Below are 24580 nucleotides of genomic sequence, written 5' to 3'. Positions count from 1 at the left end.
TTGCGGTGCGGAACGGGTTCCTGGTACAACTGCAAATTAAAAAAAAAACAGTAGTTTTAATCTGAGATACTATGGATATCGTAAGTATACAAGTGTAAATTAAAAATTTATCACACCCCCGACTAGAAAAGAGCTGATAACTTTTAAACGGCTGAACCGATTTTCTTGGATTATAGCTAAGAACACTCTCGATCAAGCCACCTTTCAAACAAAAATAACTAAATTAAAATCGGTTCATTAGTTTAGGAGCTACGATGCAACAGACAGATACACACGTCAAACTTATAACACCCCTCTTTTTGGGTCGGGGGTAAAAATATAACTTCGTGTACAAAAGATAACTTTCTACACTACATATCTTTTAAATCTAAGTACTAAATAATTACCAACTCTCGTAGGTAGGTAGGTTTTGTATTACCTGGGTAATCTAACCTAACAATAGGTACAAAAATATTTTTTAAAAGCCTAGTTGATTCTCTAACGAAGAACATGAAACTCAAAAATTCATGGATAGTGCAACTTTTATTTTAGGGTATAGGTAGGTAGGTAAATATTATCCCAATCCTAATTAATTAATATTATATATGTGAAAGTGTGGATGTTTGTTACTCAATCACGCAAAAACTACGGGACGGATTTGGCTGTTTGGAATAGATATAGATTATACCCTGAATTAACACATAGGCTACTTTTTAACCCGGAAAATCAAAGAGTTCTTGCGGGATTTTGAAAAACATAAATCCACGCGGACGAAGTCGCGGGCATCAGCTAGTATTGTAATATTTTTCACACAAACCCTTAGCTTTTAGAGGAGCGGTCGACGTCTGTGGACCGAATTCGTATAGGATCTGAAGATCAGCGTGCTCACCAAACCGGAAACCGAATCCAACTCGATGATCATTTCCTGAATGTTAAACACATACCTAGATAAGTAATTGAGATGAATAGCAATTTAGTAAGTATCTATAGTATAGCTTTTAAGCTATTTCTTCATATTTATCTAATATATTATACCTATCCTATATCACAAACTCAGTTTTTAGGCCGGTATATTTTATTAGTACCTAGGTATTTAGACTTGCATAGAAATTACCAACATTTTCTGTATGAAAAATTGTGAATACGATAGCACTAGATGGAGTTTTCTATAACCCATTTCATAAAACTAAAGATCTTTCTTTCTCCTATTTAAGGCTTTCGCACTGATAGTTCAAATGAAACAAAGCTTTATTTGACTGTACTAAGAAGTATTAGTATCAATAGCATACTGAACGTGATTTAGTCATAAAAATCTTATTATATAGTTGTGATAGTAATTTTTAGGGTTTTCTAAGTAATAATGCTTATAAAAATTAATTTATAGTAGGTAGAAAGATAGATAGATCTTTGCGAACCTTTAAATATACGCGGAGCAAATCCGTAGTATGTAGTGAATCCCATAGCTACATCTTCAGGTATAACCAGGAAAAAAGAACAGCTGGGAGAGCCTGGAAAAAAGATGATTATTTGGAGATCTTCTTTCGAAAAATTCCGGTTTTATGTTAAAAAATGTGTTGCAGCTTCGTGCGCGTTGAAGTCTTTTCTTCGTACATCTACACATTCTATTACTACTATTTATACTATTAGTACTATTTATATAGTGGTAGTGCTATTATATTGGACACTAGCTGATGCCCGTCACTTTGCGTGGATTTAGGTTTCCAAACATTCCATTAGAACTCAGATTTTTCGAAATAAAAAGTATTCTATGTCTGACTCCAAGATGCAAACTACCCTTGTTCGGAATTTCATCAAGATCGGTTCAGTGGTTGAGACGTGGAAACGTATCGGACATTAGAGATACTTTCGCCATTATATTAGTATGGATTTTGTAACATAACACCGTTTTCTTAGTTTAGAAAACAGGATTTGGTAACTTAACATAATTTTTACAATGTAGCAATGGCTAGATTGCGCACAACCTTGGCATAGTAAGTATGTGGACATGCGTGATGCGTGTGTTTACTATTTTTTGTTCGCGAGATGAGAGGGTTTGACGAGGTAAAAGTGTGGTAAATTGTTATAAATCTATTTTAGAAATTTTGAGTGGATAGGATAATCATAGTTAAATATAGCATTCACGATTGAACTAAATTAATAGGTACTTATAGAAGGGTTATTTAAAACAAAAAATGACCTTCTATGAAGCTGTCATAATGGCCTAAGAAAAAATTGAAAGTTTCTCTGCGTCTTGTCCCCAACGCGGGGAAGCAAACTCGACGACTATGAAGTTTGGATTATGCTGGATTTGAGAGATAACAGATAAAAAAGGTGTAAAAAATCTAACGTCAAAGTGTACTTTTTAATTTTCTTCGAAAAGCTTAGTACATAGGCTTAGTATAAGAAAAAACGTCATGCATTGCCAGATACTTATCGTGGCAACCCTCTGACACTTTTAAACTTTATGGGTCTCTAGCAGGGGGTTACCATAACTCTAAGGCTGAGATCCATAGAGCGCACTTTTTCCGAAGAAAATATAAAAAAATTACACGAAGTAGGTATGTATAACACACAAGTATTATTATTTCAAGATAAAAAAGTATACTTACAATACAAAATCAGAATGATAACACAAATGCAAACTATTTTACGCGCCATTCCGATACTACCAACAAACTAAAAGCTTTATAATTTATTTTATTTTAATGGTAAAGTTAAACTATCATCTATGAAGGATAGATTCTTAATGCTGAGATTTTTAGCTATTATTTAAGTTTGGTATTGTCCTGGCTATTCTCACATTAATTACCTTCAGAGGTATACCTAAACGTAATTAATCAACACATAATGCACGTTTTCGCACGCATAGAGTGGGTTTTATCATTTATCATACATTCTTACCGCATTTAATGAACTTCTGCACATATAAATACATAGAAGTTTATTTCCAACCACAAAGACTCATAAGAATTACGCTACATATGATGACATCGATGTATAATACTTACTAAAGTAAAATAAACTTATTTGCCACACAATTCATTTTGAAGACCTCCCTGGCACAGTGCTGAGCAATTTAGTCTTATAAGTTCGAGGTTCCGGGTTCAATTCAGGGGCAATTTGAGAATAGTTCGTCAATTGCTTCTGATTTGGTGGGAGGGTTACCGCTTTACCGGCAAGGCTGTACTGCCAAGCAATTTAACCTTCCGTTACGATGCCGTGTAGAAACCGATAAAGTAAGTAAAACTGCTATACCTCTTTCAAGTCAGGCAGTTATCTTAGACTGCATCATCACTTATCACCAGGTGAGATCACCAAGGGCGAACTTGTAATCGAATTAAAAAAATATGGTTTCTACACTAGCTGAAATAGGAGCAGTTCACATGATAGTAGCATCGAGCCTGCTGAATGGTTACTGTTAGCATTAGGGATATATGCAGAGGCTTACCGCCGAAGTTAGACAGCTATAGTGGCTATAGTGTCAGTCGTAATCACGTATTTATTCAGTCAATGCTCTCTCATTATTGGTTAAAATGCACACACGCACGTACTCGTACCAAAAATTCAGACAATAACAGCTATGAAGACTGATAAAATTTAATAATCGCAGTACATCCTTCTACGAACGAATTGCGTACGAAAAAGCATGCAAACTGAGCGAGGTCTGAAGAAGTCCAGCATTGGTTCAGCATTGGCTATGCACGGGTCTACTCCTAAATCATAATCGATGCTTGGAAACAGCGGATAAGATGATAACTTAATTTTCAATATTCATTTACTCAATACCTAGATATAACATGTAATAAAAATCTTTCTATAAAAAATAATACGGAACTAGAAGATCAGAATTGTTTTGAGGAATAGACACTGAGACACCGTGTCATACCGTGTCATTTTGTCTCTTATAACATTTACACACTAGTGTAAGCTTTCTAGCTAGTTGAAATACGTCCACCACTCTTGTTTTCACAAATATGAAAGTGGTGGAAAATGCCGGGATAAAACATCCTAAGACAATCATTAGCGCAATCAATAATGTTCCTTAACATACATTACTCAAAGCTTAAACTGAATCAATTTTGCTTTACACATAATCAAAATACAATCATGGATCGAGTAGTGAATGGATACGCACACATGAAGCGAACATTGTATGTGATGCAGCTGAAAATAAACCAAGGAGTATTTTGCATTAAGGTTTAAATTGAACGTAATAAAATCCTTAGGTGCACTTCGGGATTTTGAGTTTCGAACTCATGGAGTATCCGATGACAATCAAAAGGGATTAACGCATGATTCATTATAAAAGAATGTCGACCCAAACGTTACGTAATAGAGTCGAAATTTAATAGGTTTTTACATTAGATAAAACCTTGTCGCAATAGTGAAAGTTTTGTCATACATGCGCGGTCAGTTTGGCGGTAAATCTCGTCGATGACAGTTTGTTTTTATTAATTTTTGCTAAAAAGCTAAGTGCGAGTGTTGTGATAATGTGTTCATAGTAAAACTTTTTGTATTGAAATATTCAATATGGAAATTCAACTGGTTATTTCCTGTTTCTTACTTTCTTTTGGTGAGTTCTCTACAACCATAAGGTTTCTAGTTTTAAGTTTGTTTTGGCGCTTAGTCTAGATTCCAACCAAATTATGTACTAGGTTTAACTATTGTAGGCATTTAATGAAAATTAAAGAAATATTTTTTGCAAGTAGCAGTAACTTAGTACCTACCTAATATTTACTTACCTAATATTTACGTGCGTAAGATTAAAAAAAAACCGGCCAAGTGCGAGTCAGACTCGCGCACTGAGGGTTCCGTACTCGGGTATTTTTCCAACATTTTGCACGATAAATCAATAACTATTATGCATAAAAATAAATAAAATTCTGTTTTAGAATGTACAGGTAAAGCCCTTTCATATGTGCCCTACTTGGTATAGGTAGTTATCTTTTTTTGAACATTTTAACTTTTTTTTACATTCTCGCTTTTCAGATTTATTCCTGTATTTGTACTACATATAAGACCTGCCAAATTTCATGATTCTAGGTCTCTTGATAGACATGACGGACAGGCAAACAGACAGACAGACAGACAGACAACAAAGTGATCCTATAAGGGTTCCGTTTTTCCCCTAAAAAACATTTTTTTATTTTTATTTTTAAATATCCCTTATAAGTATCTAAGGCATTTATAGTAGGTATACACACCTAATTTATTTTTACGCACTATAAAGATTTTTTAATTAAATAAACTAAACTTGTGAAATATCTTTTTAATGCTAATGCTAGATCAGGTTGTATTAAAGTTAACTTATTAAATAAGTAGTAAATAAAGTTTTCTTAAAAGTTACGTGAGCGCGTTCACCTCACCTTAACCCACTGACATTTTTAATTATATGCCTAACTACCTACGTACTGCGAACCTGGTATGTGATAGGATATTGCAAAGAAAAACGGGTATAGAGTTCCGTACCCAAAGGCTGCCAACGGGATCCTATTGCTAGGTCTCCGCTGTCCGTCCGTCTGTCTGTCAGCGGTATCTCGTGAATCGTAACAGGCAAGAGTTGAAATTTTCATAGAATGTGTATTTCTATTGCCGCTATATTAAAAAATGATAAAAGTTTTGAAATAGCTGCCATGAAACTTTAAAAAAATTAAAATGTTATTTTCTTGTTTGATCAAGTGATCGGTGAAGATCGGTTTTTTAATTGATAATAAGTTAGCACTTGGTGGACTTTTGTCTACCCTGAAATAATCAGTTTTTATTTGATATTTTCAGAGAGTACACCAGAAAATATCTTTCCTTTTCCTTATAAGTTACCAAGCAAGTTTATCTTTCATCCAACTCTAGTTGGTATTATTGTATCATCTTTTAAAACGTTCTGTGTTTTCATTTTTATACAATTTTTCTTACCATAGCGTAGATAGGTAGGACCTTCACACTAATATTATAAAGGCGATAGTTTGTATGTGTGTGTGCGTGTGTGTGTGCGTGTGTGTGTGCGTGTGTGTGTGTATATGTTTGTTACTCCTTCACGCAAAAACTACTGGACGGATTTGGCTGAAATTTGGAATGGAGATAGATAATATCCTGGATTAGCACATAGGCTACTTTTTATCCCGGAAAATCAAAGATTTCCCACAGGATTTCAAAAAACCTAAATCCACGCGGGCGAAGTCGCGGGCATCGGCTAGTTTATAATACATGTTAATTTCGTATGTGCCTGTCAAAATCGTGAAAGTTAATACTGGGTTTTCCTTTGTTTCCAGCTTCATGTGCCGTTATAATTCCTGAGGAGCTGCCATCTTTGCTGTCAGTGGCGTACTCTAACATCCCACCTATAAAGAAAGGTACCTATTTACTTATTTATCCATAATTTAATATCCTAAAGCGAAAGTGTGTCTGTCTGTCTGACTGTTAGCTTTTAACGGCCCAACAGTTTAGCCGATTTTGATGAAATTTGGTACAGGGATAGCTTTAGACCCGGGGACGGGCATAGACTGCTTTTTATCCAGGAAAATTTAAGAGTTCTCATGGGTTTTAATAAACCTCCATCCACGCGGACGAACTGACGGATATCATCTAGTATTATCTTTGTGAAAATTGTGAAAATGTGTTGTTAGTTTGTACAAGCCTAAGGCGTGTTGGGTGTGTAGGGTAGTCTTGGGTTAGGAATCGGAATTTTGCATGCAGTTCCTTTCTATAGCGTAGACTTCCACGAAGGGAGACTTTTCACAAATTCTACCTGAGTTAAGCCAGGGCGGGTATCTAAGGTAATATACTTATAACATAAAAACTTAGAGGCCTCGGCAGGATCTTGTGTAACTAGTGTCTATAAGGGCTATGTGTATACGATATTATAAACCATAAAACATGCTCAAAAATTTACAAGGGAAGTACATAATTGCCATAAAGGTCATATCAGATATTTTGATTTCGATTAACTTTAACGATCACTTAAATATTAATTAAAACCAACGAACTCTACGTACTATAAATACACTAACATGGGTCATTCCGAGCAAAAATCGTGTTCTATTATGCTGTTAGTACCTTAACTAGCCATCAAATTATAGCAAAAGTGAGCAGCCCAATTTTTTTATTTGACCACTAACTGCATGCTTAAGTATGCCTATTAAGTAAGTATGAAATATTAATATCACAAGGTCGAGGTCATCATAAAGGCTGATGTTTTTTACGTAATAAGTTACTTTTGTACCGCATTCAAACAAAGGAAGTTAGTTAAAACAACTTTTACGTGACCTTCAGTTTGACCGCTGGTTTTATTTTATACCTAGAGTAAAGATAAACCGCGTTTATAATTCAGAAATTAACTAATAGGAGCAGGACTTTTATGCACGCATTATGACTTAGATTTAGTTTTAAAAATTCTATAAGAACTCTTTGATTTTCCGGGATAAAAAATAACGTCGGTTTGTCACTCTCCAGATATTTTTCTATATATACATTCAAAAAAACTCGTCCATCCGTTGCTTCGTTGCAGCGTGATTGAAGGACAAACTAACAAAAAACAAAATTAGCAAACACTTTCGGATTTACATCTTACTTAAAACAAACTTAAAAGTGACGAGCTTGTGATACCGCAAAGTAACGCCTGTTTCTATACAATACTTTCGGTTTTATAAACAAGTTATTGCTAAAAGTGTAGATTATAGACCGACGAAGGTATTCTAAAAGCCAGTTACCTAATTATAGGCTACATAATTTGCCTCTAGCCTAGATTCCTGTAATTCAACCTAGTTTATACCTATACTTTAACGCCCTCTCTTCTTTTCTCATGATATTATTTTTTTAATTTCCAGGGACAGACTCGCGGGTAGGCTTTGGCTTCGCTTTCGGCAACCATGCTGACTTTCAAGTTATGTTGGAGCTCGGTCCTCAGACTGACACGATGGCGTTAAGTAAGGATACCTATTTTTGTGATGACAATAATTTATGGCTTAGCATATAGGTATTGCGGCAGAGTGGAGTGAAGTGACGAATTTTTCTAAAATGTTACAAAAAACTTAACTTTATATCCAGTAATTTAATATGCAAAATACCTACATTTTGTAACATTTTGCCTTTTGAAAAGAGTAAGTGACTGCTGAGTTTCTTACCGGCTCTTTTCAGTAGAATCTTCTTTCCTAAACGGTGCGGTGGTACAGTGGTTTGTTAATTATTTTATAAATAAAGTATAATCTCAATATGGAAAAGGTGACTGACTGAGTAACTAACTGATCAACTGACTGAGTGACTGATCTATAAACGCACAGCTCAAACTACTGGATAGATCGGGCTATTATAAGCCGAAATAAGACATCCGCTAAGAAAGGATTTTTGAAAATTCAACCCATAAGGGGGTAAAATAGGGGTTTGAAATTTGTGTAGTCTACGCGAATGAAGTCGCGGGCATAAGCTAGTGATTAAATAGAGCCTTGAAGGCACTACTACTACTAGGTAGGTACTCCTTATTTTTAACCCCCGACCCAAAAAGGGGGGTGTTATAAGTTTGACGTGTGTATCTGTGTATCTGTCTGTGGCATCGTAGCGCCTAAACGAATGAACCGATTTTAATGTAGTTTTTTTTTTATTTGAAAGGTGGCTTGATCGAGAGTGTTCTTAGCTATCATCCAAGAAAATCGGTTCAGCCGTTTGAAAATTATCAGGTTTTTTCTAGTTACTGTAACCTTCACTTGTCGGGTGTGTTATAAATTTTTAATTTACACTTGTTAAATAATAGGTATATTTCTAATTAATTTCAATCCATGTTTTTCAGATGGTCAGCCGTTCCCTAAGAATGGTAACAGTAACAGCAAACGACAAGCACCGTCGCCACCAGCGAAAATAAACAAGAATAGAGAAAAGGTAAGCCCCAAATCAAACACACTTGACCAAATTAATCTTTTTATTTGAAACTACTGGCGTTTTTAGGGTTCCGTACCTCAAAAGGAAAAACGGAACCCTTACAAGATCACTTTATTGTCTGTCTGTCTGTCTGTCCGTCCGTCCGTCGTGTCTGTCAAGAAAACCTATAGGGTACTTCCCGTTGACCTAGAATCATGAAATTTGGCAGGTAGGTAGGTCTTATAGCACAAGTAAAGGAATAAATCTGAAAACCGTGAATTTGTGTTTACATCATTTTAAAAAAAATTAAATGTGTTTCAATTTTAAAGTAAGATAATCTCAAAGTAAGATAACTGTACCAAGTGGGGTATCATATGAAAGGGCTTTACCTTAAAATTCTAAAACAGATTTTTATTTATTTTTATGCATAACAGTTTTTGATTTATCGTGCAAAATGTCATACCTGAGAACGGAACCCTCGGTGCGCGAGTCTGACTTGCACGTGGCCGGTTTTTTATTATTCTAATTGTATAATTACCTATCTAACTCACAAATTATTTATTACAGTTCCTCCAAACCGATGCGGGGAAATACCTACAAAATTGGGCCCAGAAGATGAAAAATCCCCCTAAACCTGTGAAAAGGCCAGCTCCAAGACCTGGCGATGTCATGAATCTAGAAGATTCCCTGGTAGAACTAGTCAAAAACGAAAAAGGGGAGTATGAAATACACCAACCCAAACCTGGTCACATGCCGCAGTATGTGCTGGATAGTCTGAAGAGGTTATATGGAGAAAAGAAGGAAGAAGCGAAGAAATTAGTGGAGAAGAAGCGAAGCGAGGCGGAGATTAAGAAGATAACTGAAGATTTGTCTAACGTTGATTTGGATTAAATAAATTGCAATGCTTGTAGTAGTACTGAACAAGTTGTTTTATTTAATGTGGTTTCTTAACTAATATCTCACGTGGTAATAAATGAAATTGCAGTCTAAGATGGTAGTAGAACTTGGAAGATTATATGGAACTTTAACCCATACCTACCTTAAATCAGTTTCTATGTTAAATCGCTTGGTGCCATGGGATTGCTGTAGGATGGTAAAAAGACATATGGCATGTAAGTAGATATAACTAACACAATATTTGTAAAAAAAAGAAGACATAGCTGAAGCCTCATACCAGACCATACCTGAGCCCATTTAGACACTAAGTAGGTAATCCCATTGAAGCTGAGGCGAATAAGGTGTACAAAAACATTATTCTAAAAAAATGTTATCATTCTTATGTAGATTTGCTATTTGATTTTCGTAGGAGTTTGTCGAGTAAAAAGCAAGCTCAATTAAAGTTTCTTCTGACGACACCCACCCCTGAGTATTTAAATAATTTTAGCAGCTTCTTTGGCCTCAGCTTCATTACACTGCTAAAAATGACATTAGCAAAGTCACGAGTTGATTAGCCACACGCGTCATCATCATCAACCGATAGATAGCTGGATATAGCTCTCTTATAGGGTCTTCCACACGCCACCTGAATCGAGCGGCTCATTGTCATGTCATCCGTCCACCTAGGAGTCCAACCAACCTCCTTCCTAGAACTTCTCCTTTCAGCAAAGGTTGCCTGGTAGAGATTGCTCCAAGCAATAAGGCCGCCTTTGCACACAATTGTTTTTTTTCTGTTTTCTTCTTACTGTGTTGTTATCCTTATATGTGTTTTTGTGTGCAATAAAGAGTTTCTATCTATCTATCTATCTATATAGGAGTCTTTCAACGCTACGCTATCCGGTGTGAGGTCGCCAAACTAGCACTTGAAACCCCAACATTAATCGGTTTTGCGAACTATGCGCCCTGCCTATTGCCACTTCAGCTCCGCAGCGCGCTGAGCTCAGTTACTCTAGTTATCCTTGGGATCTCCTCATATCTGATTTGATCACGTAGAAATAATTCTAAGCATAGTGTCACACATACTCAAAGATATTATGATAACTAGCTGATACCCGCGACTTCGTTCGCGTGGATGTAGGTTTTTAAAATTCCCGCGGGAACTCTTTGATTTTCCGGGATAAAAAGTAGCCTATGTGCTAATCCAGGGTATGATCTATCTCCATTCTCAGCCCAATCCGTCCGGTAGTTTTTGCGTGAAGGAGTAACAAACATACACACACACACACACAACTTTCTCCTTTATAATATTAGTGTGATTGTAGTAAAGTTTGCTTGAAAAATACGCATAAAGTACATACAGGTCAACGTTCCGACCAAACTATCATTATAAGAATATCATATCGCACACATAAATCTAGGGGATTAAATAAAACCGAGGTTTAACAAAAAATCCTTTCACTGTATTCGTATGGATAAACATTCTCAAGGTATAATGAAGCAAAAAAGCAACATCAAAAAGTTCGCGTTAACGAGATAGACCGCTTAATACAGATAAATAGACGGACAAACAAATGTTTGTATCATTGAGTAAAACAACATCTCTACTTGTAATGTCAAATGAGCACTTACGACTAATTTATTAAGAGATAAAGAGTGAGCTTCAAGTTGTAAGCGGAAGCGACATTGGTTAACAATTATATAATAATAAATTAATTAAAAGTGCAACAAATAATATCACCAGGTGCGTTGCGTATGAACTCCGTTGAGAAAGATATTAAATAGGTAGGTATATTCACAATAAACGAACCACTTACTCACGCCATACAATATTGAACTATAATTTTATGCCATTAACGTTTAAATATGATTTCGGGCATGTGGCCGCCGCGGCTGGCTCGAATAAGGCCAATTCTACAGGTCCAATTTTCAACCACTTTTTCGAGCATATGGGGCCGTATGTTGGCAATAACGCCACGAATGTTGGCTTCCAAGTCCCCTAACGTTTCTGGTTTGTTGGCGTAGACGAGCGACTTCACATATCCCCAAAGAAAATAATCCAATGGTGTCAAATCACACGATCTTGGTGGCCAATTGACAGGTCCATTCCGCGAAATTATGCGCTCATCGAATGTTTCCTTCAATAAATCGATTGTGACGTGCGCTGTGTGGCATGTAGCGCCGTCTTGTTGGAACCACAACTCATCCACATTCATGCCATCCAATTCGGGAACAAAATAGTCGGTTATCATGGCTCTATACCGGTCTCCATTAACGGTAACTGACTCTCCAGCATTATTTCGGAAGAAGTATGGCCCAATGACTCCACCAGCCCATAGAGCACACCAAACAGTCAGTTTTTGTGGATGTAATGGCGTCTCAAGGGTCTCATGTGGATTCTCTTCACTCCAAATGCGGCAATTTTGCTTGTTGACGTAGCCATTCAACCAAAAATGAGCCTCATCACTGAACAAAATTTTGCGATGAAAATCAGCATCGAGATCAATCTCATTTTCGGCCCATACACCAAAATCACGACGCATTGCATGGTCTCGCGGCTTTAATTCTTGCACAAGCTGGATCTTGTAAGGTCGCAAGCCAAGATCTTTGCGCAAAATCTTCCATAAAGTTGATGGACAAAGCTCCAATTGCTGTGCACGGTGGCGAATCGATTCATTCGGGTCCTCTTCAACACTTTGCTCTACAGCGGCAATTGTTTCTTCGGTGCGCACTGTTCGACGTCTCTGCGGATGCGTATTATCACATAGAGTAAACGTAGTGCGAAAACGATCCATGGTTAACCGAATTAATTGCTCTGATGGACGATTATGTCGACCATAAAATGGACGGAGCTTGCGGTAAACTTCGCGAACTGAACCATTATTTTCGAAATAAATTTGCACGATTTGCAAGCGTTGTTCTTTTGTCAACCTGTTCATGATGAAATGGCAAACCAAACTAAATATTAATCACTTGACAGCTGACAAAATGGCCGCCAGTTAAAAAAGTGATGCCAACTTAAAGTTCTATACCTCAATAAAAAACACCCCTTACTTAAGTACCTATTACTCACTTATCGTAATGTACTTACCTGGTATGATAATCACTATCCACATGCGAAAGTATGTTAGTTTGTTGGTTATTGATTAATTGGTTTGTCCTTCAATCACGCTGCAATGGAGTAATATTTACATAGTTAGAGTTACATAGGTTATTTTTTATCCTGGAAAGAAACGAAATCCCACGGAAGCTCCCACGGGATTTTTAATCTAGTATCTAGAATCTAGTAATTACAGTCATAATTTTTGATTACCATCCAAGAAAGACTTATTAATCGCTATCTCTTCTGCCTTAGCCCCTACCACGTGCAATGGTTTTATTTGATTCACTCGAGAACCGAACCGGCGCTAAGCGGCTTACGTTTAATAGTTACATCAGATCCTGTACGTACCGACATGTTGTCCTTTTGTTTTGTATGTGTTACTGTATAAGGTCGAATGGATGTAAGGCTTAGGTCTGACTTGAAAACCCTAGCGAGATGTAAAATACCTACCCATATTATACGTAAATTAGGTAGATTTAGGGAAGGCCTATGTCCAGCAGTGGATGTCCACAGGCTGATGATGATGATGATGATGATGATTATACCTAAATGCAAGGAGGTGTCTGCTAGCTTTTCACAGTCCATCTGTTTAACCGATTTTGACGAAATTTGGTACAGACACTATACTTATCTTGCGTCTTGGGGAAGGACATAATATAGGGAGGGTAGGCACTATTGGTCCCGAAAAATCAGAGAGTTCCCACGTTTAAAAAAACCTAAATCCACATCAGATGAAGTTGTGGGCTTCACCTACTTGGTTCAGAGATAGCATATAATCTAAATTAGGTACACTTAAGCCTCAAATAAAATGATGTAAACTCAGGCTCGGTTAGGTCTGACTGGCATATCTTTGGATGTGCCATACTTCTAGATTTTGCAGTAACATACCTAATATTACGTAATTACTCTCTGCTAAAGGTTGGTAGGAGGCACGGTATGAGTGTTGCGCTGTAGAACATAAAGGCTTATTCACAATGTGGTTCTCGGTTCAGTCTAGACGGTAATTGTTTTAGGAAAAACGATAAGAGCACTGGTTAAATACTATAGGGTAGGTACTAGTCTCTTTTTCGCTGTCGATATTTTATTGAACTGTGGCTTTGACGGACTCCAGGGCCGCAGTGCGCATGCCCATCCTACGAGTGTGCTATACGAGTATAATATGCAAGATGTTCCGACTGCCATCTCCTAGCTTCGAGACCCGTTGAACCAAAAATCGGTTTAGTACAAAAGTCTCCAGATTTTTAGAAATTGTTATTATTTAAAAAAAAAGTATATTTTTAACAAAATTATCATATGTTATACTTTTTTTTTAAACTAGTTTTTGCACGCGACCTCGCTGCATCGAGCTTTTACGGGTTTTTTACTGGTTCTTCCCGGTATAAAGGGTATTCCAATTTCCGAAGCAGTGCATGGTAGATTCTTTTGATGATTCATAAGAATCCGTTTTGGAATTGCCGTGAAACAGAAATAGATCTATTTCTATTAATCCTTCGTTTTCTCAGAATAAAGGGTATCCATGTCGTATGTATAAAGAATATTATAAAAGAAAAAAAATTCTCGATCGAGGCGCAACGCTGCTATCAAAAAATAAGATATCATATTTTGAGTGCTATAATATGCTTTGTATGGACTCTGCTAAGAATAGTAGACGATATATCGTCATTATTGATATCCAGGCAAGACCATTTTGTTTGATCTTCCTTTAAAACCTGAAAAAGTGTAAAATAATAGCAGAATAAAAAGAGAGCCATACCCACTACGAAGTGGGTACCTATAGGTAAGTACCTATCTGATCTACGATCTCACGGTCTCCCCTCGGTAACATTAATAAAACTTATTGCACTTCGGATTAAAATCTACTCTTTAAACTAACTTGAAAATGACATACAAATTACAAACATCGTGCTTATTCTAAGTACGAAGTTATTCAGAGTTAAGTATGAATGAGCTATTTTTATTTAAAGGGCCTTTGAACTGATACCTACTGAGTTTCAAACTATTAAAACTTCTTTTTTCTTGTCCAAATAATAAACTTAGTAATTGTGTAGGTAGGTCAAAGGGTGTGTTTGTTTGTTAGTTGGTTTATCTTTCAATCATGTCAGATCGATGTGATTTTTGCATGGGTATAGTTAAAAATCTGGATGGAGAGTGACATAGGCTACTTTTATCCCAGAAAATTAAATGTGATTTTTGCATGGGAATACTTAATTAAAGACCCGAAGAGCGAAATGGGCTACTTTTTATCCCGGTAATTCAAAAAGTTCAAACGGTGTTATTAAAATATGTAAATCGACGCGAACGAAGTCACAGGCGTCAGTTAGTTTCTCATGAAATGAATCGAGCAAGCTTCGATAAAATTCCGGATAACTTAGATCTGCAAAATTCTAGGAAGAAAATAAACTGTTTGAAGAGAAAAATTAGAAATCATTGATGCAACCTGTTTGTCAAGTAGGTATCTATGAATATTTTCTCTACATCAGTTAGTCTAGATCATAAAGCTAAACTTGTATGCAGAGTAACTCACTATAGCTATAAACAGATAGGTATACCTAGAAAACATAAAAAACGTGTGAAACTCAGCCAGCATGAAAGTCTATCCAACAAAATAAATTTGATTGCTATAAATTGATAGGCAATCGGTTGTTGAGATTCAGTGTCTTCAACACCATAGTAGCTTTATCAGATCGAATGTAGGTACTTTATGTTGTGAGCTTTGGAGATATCGAAGTGCTAAAAACATCGATGTGACTGCCAATCGGATAGAAAGATTTCTAAGTATACTTTTACAATGCTTTTGTCCAGACATGAAGCTAGAGTGTTGATTTTTTGGATAGAGTTTATTGTCTACCAATATGGTATTGAAGTTTGTTAAGGTGGATGCGACAGGTCTGCCCGCGAAATTCAAACTTAATTTGGTTTTTCGCAATTCGTAAACTAATACGACAACGTAGGCTTATGGCATCTTAATTGCGCCAATGGCAGTATCATCCTCACAGATTTATATAAAAATCTTAACTTGAAAGGGTCCAGTTTAAGTAATCGGCTCTAGTATCGATTAGTTTGTGAGTTATAGTCTTCAATATGGTGTTTTTTTAACTACTTAGTTCGTTTTTGGCAAGGCATTTGTGTCTTAATTTTTTTTAAATTACGACTTTATACGACGATAATTAATTTACTTATCTTCATGGACCTGGTACTGAAGTTTGGTCTAAGTATCAATATGAGAGCATCTAATTATATGTGCAGTATTTTACAGTAATTCTGTAATATAAACGCAGTATGGAGCGTATGGAATGAAATAATTACAATTTGGATAAAAAAGCAAGGATTCGTTAAAATTAAGAATCTGTTTCGCTTTTTCTTGACCAACGCTTGACTTGACAGTTAATAAATTCGTTTCATTACTTAAATAAAGCAAAATGTTTCACGTTAAAAGATAATATCATGTACTTACTCTACATGTACATTGCATGCACCTAATTCTTAAACGTTTTTGACTCAACACTTTGAAATGTAATGTGTGACTACTGTGGACAGTCCTTACAAAAACCGGCCGGAAAATGCCACCGAGAAAAAGGAAATTAAAAAAGCAGCACAAATCGCCATGTTCAAAGTAATTTCGGGAATTTTTTTAACGTAATTACTTGGGCTGGCCTCGTTTAGGCCACGCCTGTGCCCCGAAAATTTTTCAACAAAAAACTATCTTGGGTGGAGCTTAAAATTGTAATACGCGTACAAAAATATTACTTGACCGTTGAAAAACTTTTTTATAAGTCTTGTGCCGTAAGAAATAAGATCTCTTTTGGTGAAAACCCCAGTTTTTAAGTCATAATTGAGTTTGTCAGGAACTGGTTGCCTCAATTGCAGGTAATTAGGCTCATTTTGTTCTGTCTGTCGGTATGTCATTGTTTTTTGATATACGTTTCTTTGGCGGAATTATTTGGTTGGGCACACGGAGTCGGTAAAAATTGAGTGGGTATACTAAAGTTTGCTTATCAAACGTGTACACCAACCTGACACCAACTCCTGTTTACTGTCTCTATTTAACTTTTATTACTACAACGGCTAATATGTTAGGTCGTTAAAGTAAATAGGGTATAGCACCTTGTTGTTGCTGAGTGTATCAGAATGTGGACTTTCTAAATTTCGTAAATATAGAGTAGCTGTACTAGATGTGAAACGGATCTCTATCATGACTATCATTCTACTTTCGTCAAAGATTGGACATAGGCTTTTCCGGGGGCGCACTACACATCCTGTCCTTTCGTTTACATTTTTTTCATCCAACCACCTTGCCACCATCATAATAAATCGCGGTTTTATAGAAAAAGTTTTATAGCGCTAAATAATAAATTATCCATACTGATACTATGAATGCGAACGTGTGTCTGTCAGTCTGTCTGGATGGTAGCGTTTCACGGCAACAGTTTAATCGATTTTGATGTTTGGTACAGGCGTTAGTTTACATCCCGGGGAAGGACATATAGGCTATTTTTTATCCCGGAAAATCAAAGAGTTCCCACGGGATTTTTAAAAACCTAAATCCACGCGGACGATGTCGCGGACATCATTTAGTATTATATGTATAGATTCGCTTGTATACATTGCTTATAATAAAAATTAATGTTTAAAGTCTGTGTCTCTCTCTCTGTCTGTGTATTTACCTATTCATTCGCGCATCGTTCATCGGATTGAGTTGAAACTTTGTATAGATGTTGAAACTTCAATCATCAATGTACAATAGGCGATATACAAATGACATCTAATATTTCATTAGGTATCTTGTACATACATAATACCTACTCATAATTTTTCTAGTGCCGCCTCCAAAATGTTTCGTACTTGGCAAAGTCAGTTATGACAGTGTTTAACGGTTGGTCAGGATTTTTCAGATTGTTTTTCGTTTAAGGCAAGAAAAGCCCGGTTTTTGCCTATAGCTTAAATGCAGTTTTGTGAACCGAGTGCGGAGGTAGATACAGCGTCATTATAATTATTTTAATGCAGCGACGATTTTTGTCGGTTTTTCTGTTGTTTCCTAGAATCTTGTACGTTGGTTGCGTAATTGTTAATTAGGTTTTTAAGAGATTAAAGTGAATTAGCAAGCGTAATGGTAAAATAATTATTATTACGTAAGTGTAACTACGGAATTGACATCGTACTCCTGCCGCCTTTTCCTTCACGGTACTGATTCTGGTGCTTTTAAGAATACTTATTCGTATCTGTTTCTTACCAATGTAATAAGAAAAGGACAGACATACTTACTTAAACACACACAATGCACGTCAAGAAAGTTACGGTAACCATTTTTATTGACGTGACGAAAGCTTTTGATTTCGTCTCACAGAAGGTCACTCAACAAACTTGAAAATTTTGGAATTAGAGGCCCAGAATCTTAAAACTGTCAAACCTCGTGACTTAACAGGGCTCTCTCCGTCTCTTACTCCATACAATCGTAGTCCCAATTTCATTTGAATATTAAGCAACCAAAGTCCATGAAATTATGCACACATATTCTAGAAACTAATATCTATGCCTGTGGTTTTCCAGTTTCTGTTAAAATATTTGGTTTCAAAGTTACACGGTCTTAAAAATTCACATACAAATCTTTGAGCGCCTGTAATTTTGAAACTACATATTTTTAGAAAAATCTAAAACACCACAGGTACAAATATTAGTTTCTAGAATATGTCTGCAAAATTTCATGGACTTTGGTTGCTTAATATTCAAATGAAATTGGAACTACGATTGTATGGAGTAAGTGACGGAGAGAGCCCTCTTAAGGTGCTAGTCTTGAGTATATGAATATTAGAAACATCACGACGTATTATTCAATATAGGTACCTACATCATATAGCTACATTTCATCAACAATGTCTTTATTTGTTTCCCGCTGGGAGTTTATTTTCATTTGCAATAATTATTGTAATATTATAATGTGAAAAATTGGCATTCAGTCCCGCACAGACAGACGGACGGGTACAAATGACGTGATTTTGACTTTAATTAATGTGTTAAGGCCCATACTGATACATTTTAGCATGATAAATAATAGCTTGACATCGAAGGTATAGCACAAGTTTTAGTTTTTACAAGACTGCCCTATAAAAAAGGAGTTAGTACGGGGGATCTTTTTTAGGGGGACTGTACCTCACAAATTAGTCGATACTAGAGCTAATTTATGAAACTGGCCCCTTTCAAGTAAAGATTTTTATATAAACCTGTGAGGATGATACTGCCATTGGCGCAATTAAAATGCCATAAGCCTACGTCGTCGTATTAGTTTACAAATTGCGAAAAACTAAATTAAATTTGAATTTCGCAGGCAGACCCGTCGCATCCACCAGTGCCATCCACCATCGAACTTTAGAAAGAGATTTCGGTTTCGTAAAGCGTTGTCTTTGTCACTCATAGCTATGTGACGTTCCGTCGGTCTCAACGATAGAGACAACGCTCTACGAAATCGTTATCTCTTTCAAAAGTTCTATGTACAATATTTCCTGCCGGGCACTGTGCATAATATTAAAATTACTACCTCTTAACTGAAATGTTTGTGAACCAGTCCATCGTATATATTCTTTGCATGAGTAGTGTTACCATGCAGTAGGTAGGTACTTGATAAATTGGGTATTCGTATAAAAATAATATAGATTATTTATCCAATACTATTTTCTTGTTCTTTGTGTTAAAGTAACCGAAGAAATTAGGTTTTGCAGTAACTAGTAAATTAATACTACCCTATCCACCATACTACCATATTGTACCTACCATGGAACTGGGAATCTGCTTAGCTTATTAAAGTGCCCGGCAAACAACTTGGACCTGAAGCAGAAAATAGTGGGAGAAAATTGGCAAATCTGAGAAGCGAGAATCGACGTATCAACCAATCGCATGCACTCGCGCCGACTGATCAACCAATCGCGTGCACCCGTCATTTGCCAGCCAATCGCGTCAATGTTCGAGTTCTTACTAGCACAGTACTACCTAAGTAATGTTCTGCGGCACCTACCATAGGATTCTTATCTAAACTCTATCTCATGATGCACAAAAACTTGCTAAACATAAGTAAAATTAATAAAACACGATTCTAGAAATAATAAGAATGTTATAGCAAACATTCGGTTTTCAAGAAATTAGTTAATTTTCTAACGCATGGTTACCCCAAACACCACTCGCACGCTTCATTATGCAAAATGGGACCCATCAAAATTAATCCTTTGTACGCGAGATTCTAATTAAGAAATATTTCAAATTAATATTTTGAAAACAAAAATCGCCCACCAAGCGTTTTGGTTTTGACTATTATGAATTGTTGGTGGATTTATTGTCCATACCTTTTCTGCCCGGCTAGCATGGGCAGTAGATAAAAATTATATCCCCGATTACATCCACTAATTTCTATGACATCAGTGGATATAATCGGGGGATATAATTTTTATCTACTGCCCATGCTAGCCGGGCTTGGTATATAATGACTACTCTCCAAAGAATCACCATTATCATCAAGTGCGGATTGGCCGACTTCACACACCTTTGGGAACATTATGGAGAACTCTCAGGCTTACAAATTTCCTCACAATGTTTTCCTTCACTGTGTGATACTTAATTATTTAAAACGCACAAAACTCTGAAAAATTAAGGAACTCTGGGCTCCCAGCCTAGGAAAGCGACATCGGTTAAAATTATATATTTAAGTGATTATTATTGTAACCTTGACTCTCACCTAACTAAAAATAAGTAAGTTAAGAACGTATTCAAAAAATGCATTAACATTAATTTGCATGGTAATAAATTATCGGACAGGATAAATCAATAAATTTATCCACCCTTTTAAAAGCGACCCAATTTGTGTGGTAGGTCGGATCTAAACAAATTCCACAAAAAAAAAGTTAAATAATACTCGAAAGGCATAAAAACTCGAAATGAACGAAACGGGTGAATCACCAAGGTTAACCTTTGTTGAACAAGATAATAAAAAAGGGTAAAAGTAAAAAAAACGAGGCATTCCGCCACCGTTGCTCATAAGTCACCGCGTTTAACCGATTTTGACATTAAAAAGGTCATGTCTTTAGACAATGCGATTTTTATATCCCAAAGAACAAAATCTCAAGTACCTACTCGTACTTGTACCTACACAATAATTTAACAAACTCGCAATTCGTGTTTCTGTTCACAAAAATTATAAAAATATCTATAGGTACATAATATAAATTTAAATCCCATGATTTTAAAAACCTGAACTATTTTTGTCGGAATACAAGCTATCTCTGTACTTATTCCGTCAAAATCGGTTAAATGGGTGGGCAGTGTAAAGTTTATATACAGACACTTTGGTATTTATGATATCAATGAGTATAGAATATAATATAGGTATATTATTGCATTCTACTCGTATTACATACACTTTTTGTACGGGATTTCTTCAACATTTAGAAAAAAATTCAGAAAGTTTTTAATCAGTTTATTGTTTATTCATTGGAATAGGTAAACACACCAAGCCAGGTCGAGGCAATGAAATTATAATATGTAGGTAACATAAATTATTGAAGTCTAAAAAATTTACAACTTTTTATTTCTGGAAGTTGTGCATTTGAAAAAAATGATTGCGATTTAATTTATTTTAAATAAACGAAATGTTAGATACGCCAGTCTACGTGGGACACGATTACTCGTATCGTAATCGTAGTCGTCACGTGGTTACTAAACGATCCAAATAGTTCCCATTATTGATGACTGCGGGGCAGACATGCGGGGATATCTCAAATGTAGGGAAAAAATCTTCCCAAGCGGCTCCTTTTGTTTATTTTCGTATGTGTACGACGTTTTTTTACGAAAAGCATAAGCTGACAGATGCTGGCGACGGCTCACTTGATGGTAGGTGTTCCCGTAACTACAGACTACGGAGAAATTACCACATTACATATCTATATGTATTTAAAAAGGACATTTCAACGTACAGTGCAAACGGCTAGGTCTAGAAATTAGATTTCTCTCCATTGCGTGGACCTCCAGTAAGAAAGCTAGTAGGTACGTGTAATGTCCCGGCCAACAACGCGATGTTCAACGGCGATTCAATCATCTATAGGCTCTAAAGAATCATCTATCTGATGATTCTTTAGAGGTACCTAGCCACGATCAACGTACAACAGCATTCAAAATGCCGTTTGGCGTCAGACGATTAACCCCTCAGCATTTAGTGTTTTAGTAAAATATTGAGCAGAAACTATAAACCATCTAAGAATAAACCTATAGATTTAATGAAGTTGCTGCATCGCTATCGAACTCAAGCGCCGATTTGTTATCATCATCATCAGTATCTAAACCCGTCACTGGTCCACTACTGACCACGGGTCTTCTCTCAAAATTAAAAGGGCTTGGGCCACAATCCACCACACTGGCCAAGTATGGATTGGTAACTTATAATTAAACAAGTGTAAATTAAAAATTTATAACACCCCCGACAAGTAAAGGTTGCAGTAACTAGAAAAGAGCTGATAACTTTCAAACGGCTGAACCGATTTTCTTGGATTATAGCTAAAACACTCTCGATCAAGCCACTTATAAAAAAAAACTAAATTAAAATCGGTTCATTAGTTTAGGAGCTACGATGCCACAGACAGATACACATATACACAGATAGACAGATACACACGTCAAACTTATAACACCCCTCTTTTTGGGTCGGGGGTTAATAAATAATAAAGTATGTAGTTTCGATGATTGCGGCTAAACATAAACCGTATTAGGTACCACATTCAAGTCACTATTAATAAATGGTTTATGTGAAAAACTTAGAGAATTAATACTCGAACATCACAAACACATTCCAAAAAATCTCCCATTCTTCATTTTAAATAAGATACCATCAAAAATACCTTTTTTTATTCAATAAAAGTAGATTATTATCGAGCAGGACACCCGGACGTCAAGAGTCTTAAATCCGACCGGCCTATGAGAAACAACCCTGTTGGAAAGTGGACGCCGGTCTTACTTTCTCGCTTGTCGTTTTTTACCCGACTACGGCGAAACCAAAAGAAAGGGTTATGATTTTAGCAGTCTATGTATGCATGTAGGTTTGTATTTATGTGTGTTTTACAATATGTAATTAACATGTATTTTATACTATATCTATCGCTGATTCGCGGGTAGGTAGGTATTAGTCGGATTTTAGTGCTGTTTAACTTTATTTCATATGAAGTATTATTAAGTAATAGTATTTTAACAATGGGAGAGACTTGTGGTCTAGTTGTGACGTCGCATATATTGCGATCGCAAAGCAATTTTTCTTTTTCGTTTCCTCCGTGCCTCGGAGAGCACGTTAATTTTATTAGTCCCAAAAAAAAAACTCTCTCCGTTGCCCGCCGAGTGACTCTGAGTGTTTTGTTAAGGCCCGTAGTAAGCGACTATGTTTCGGATCTGTACGTCATCACTGGCAACACGCGCTGTTCATGCAATGAGGAGATCGGTTTCTACGGATATTATAGCGGCATAGCCAAATCGAACTGTAGTGGCAATGGTCCCTGTAGTACTTGCAACAGCACATATTTTGAAGAATCGATAGATACAAAAAACCTACAAATATTTGAATTCGATACCTACCAATAATAATAATTGGTATTTTTCCAACTAAGGGTCATAATATGACATACCTATAGTATAAATAAATAATTTTCTAAAGTAAAATAAGAGCTACAGTTGTGATCAATACATATTTTTTAGAGGCCAATACTTTCTTGCCTCCCTATACCGCTCGTTAAAAAACAACGACGCCACAGTATCAAAGTAAACATTCAAAATATCCGTCCAGCGTCTTAGTAATATCATTTTTAAATTCTTTATGATCTTCAACACAGAGTCATAACCGGCCTTTGGAAAAAAAAGAAAATATTCGTGTCCCTGTTTAATATATGGCATACGATAGAGAGGTGCATCCAATCGTTTTGTCCATAGACGTGTTGTGTGGTTTGCGGCATATGTATTGTATGAAAGAAAATGTGAGAAGAGGATAGAAATATTGATAGTTTTGCACGACAAGCCCTTCCACGAAATCATTTGCTTCCGGAATTCTGGAAAATATAGCTTGAAAAAAAAAACAACTGCCGTCATCGAAATAATGCCTGATGAATAGACATAATATAAATCAAGTAGTGAGTTGCTTGCCTCATATGAATTAAAAGCTACATAATACTATGTCGATCATAAGTAATAATATTTTTCACCAAGTCTAGTTTTGTAGATATAGGTACCTAATATTGGAGTTTTAGAAAAAAATGTAAAATAATTACGAGCCGCGTAGACCGTTGTATACATCTATGGTTTTAACTCAAAGCGCGGGCAGGCGAAAGAGAAACAAAACGGGACATCGTTTTTTTTTTATTCGAAATTTAAATGTATTCCTTTTTTAAATAAATATCATGGCGTCGCACGCAGGGAGACAAATGCGTTACGTTTCGGCCATCTTTACTTGTTGGTCCTTTGGAAAAAAGAATTTTGGTTCAATACGACATTAATGGGTAACGATTTAATTTGTTATACTCCGTTTTTACGCTTTTTATGTATTTATTGTGTTTTATAAACTTTATTTTATTTATTTTGATCAACCATAATTTTTAGGTAGCGAGTTAAAATTTTTCGTTGCCTAGCTGCCCACGCAATGGTGGGAAATAAGACACCTGTGATTGAAGGGCTAAAATATTGTGTAGAGCCTTATAGTATACTAGCCGATGCCCGCGACTTCGCCCGCGTGGATTTAGGTTTTTTGAAATCCCGTGGGAACTCTTTGAT

The 24580-nt window shown here is 36.2% G+C and overlaps 1 protein-coding gene and 1 long non-coding RNA gene across 2 annotated transcripts; both read left to right on the top strand.

The window, feature by feature from the left end:
* Nucleotides 1-736: 736 nt before the first annotated feature.
* LOC123871055 lies at nucleotides 737-22795 on the top strand. Its single transcript, XR_006797203.1, has 4 exons — nucleotides 737-771; nucleotides 3852-3856; nucleotides 9735-9747; nucleotides 22501-22795. It is a non-coding gene; the product is annotated as an uncharacterized LOC123871055 (long non-coding RNA).
* LOC123871052 lies at nucleotides 4403-9739 on the top strand. The gene is made up of 5 exons (XM_045914613.1): nucleotides 4403-4552; nucleotides 6246-6326; nucleotides 7800-7898; nucleotides 8756-8844; nucleotides 9391-9739. Exons 1-5 carry the CDS (start codon nucleotides 4510-4512, stop codon nucleotides 9712-9714), a joined length of 636 nt encoding a protein of 211 aa, XP_045770569.1. The 5' UTR covers nucleotides 4403-4509; the 3' UTR covers nucleotides 9715-9739.
* Nucleotides 22796-24580: the final 1785 nt, after the last annotated feature.

The sequence above is a fragment of the Maniola jurtina genome, chromosome 13 (genome assembly GCF_905333055.1).
Source record: "Maniola jurtina chromosome 13, ilManJurt1.1, whole genome shotgun sequence".
Taxonomy (NCBI): domain Eukaryota; kingdom Metazoa; phylum Arthropoda; class Insecta; order Lepidoptera; family Nymphalidae; genus Maniola; species Maniola jurtina.
This window is presented reverse-complemented; position numbering and strand designations above follow the sequence as displayed.

Bases quoted from the DNA above. Each gene is read 5' to 3' on its own strand.
- LOC123871052 (XM_045914613.1), top strand. From the start codon at position 4,510: ATGGAAATTCAACTGGTTATTTCCTGTTTCTTACTTTCTTTTG. The intron at 7,899-8,755 runs GTAAGGATACCT...CATGTTTTTCAG, and splicing joins GACTGACACGATGGCGTTAA to ATGGTCAGCCGTTCCCTAAG. The intron at 8,845-9,390 runs GTAAGCCCCAAA...TATTTATTACAG, and splicing joins TAAACAAGAATAGAGAAAAG to TTCCTCCAAACCGATGCGGG.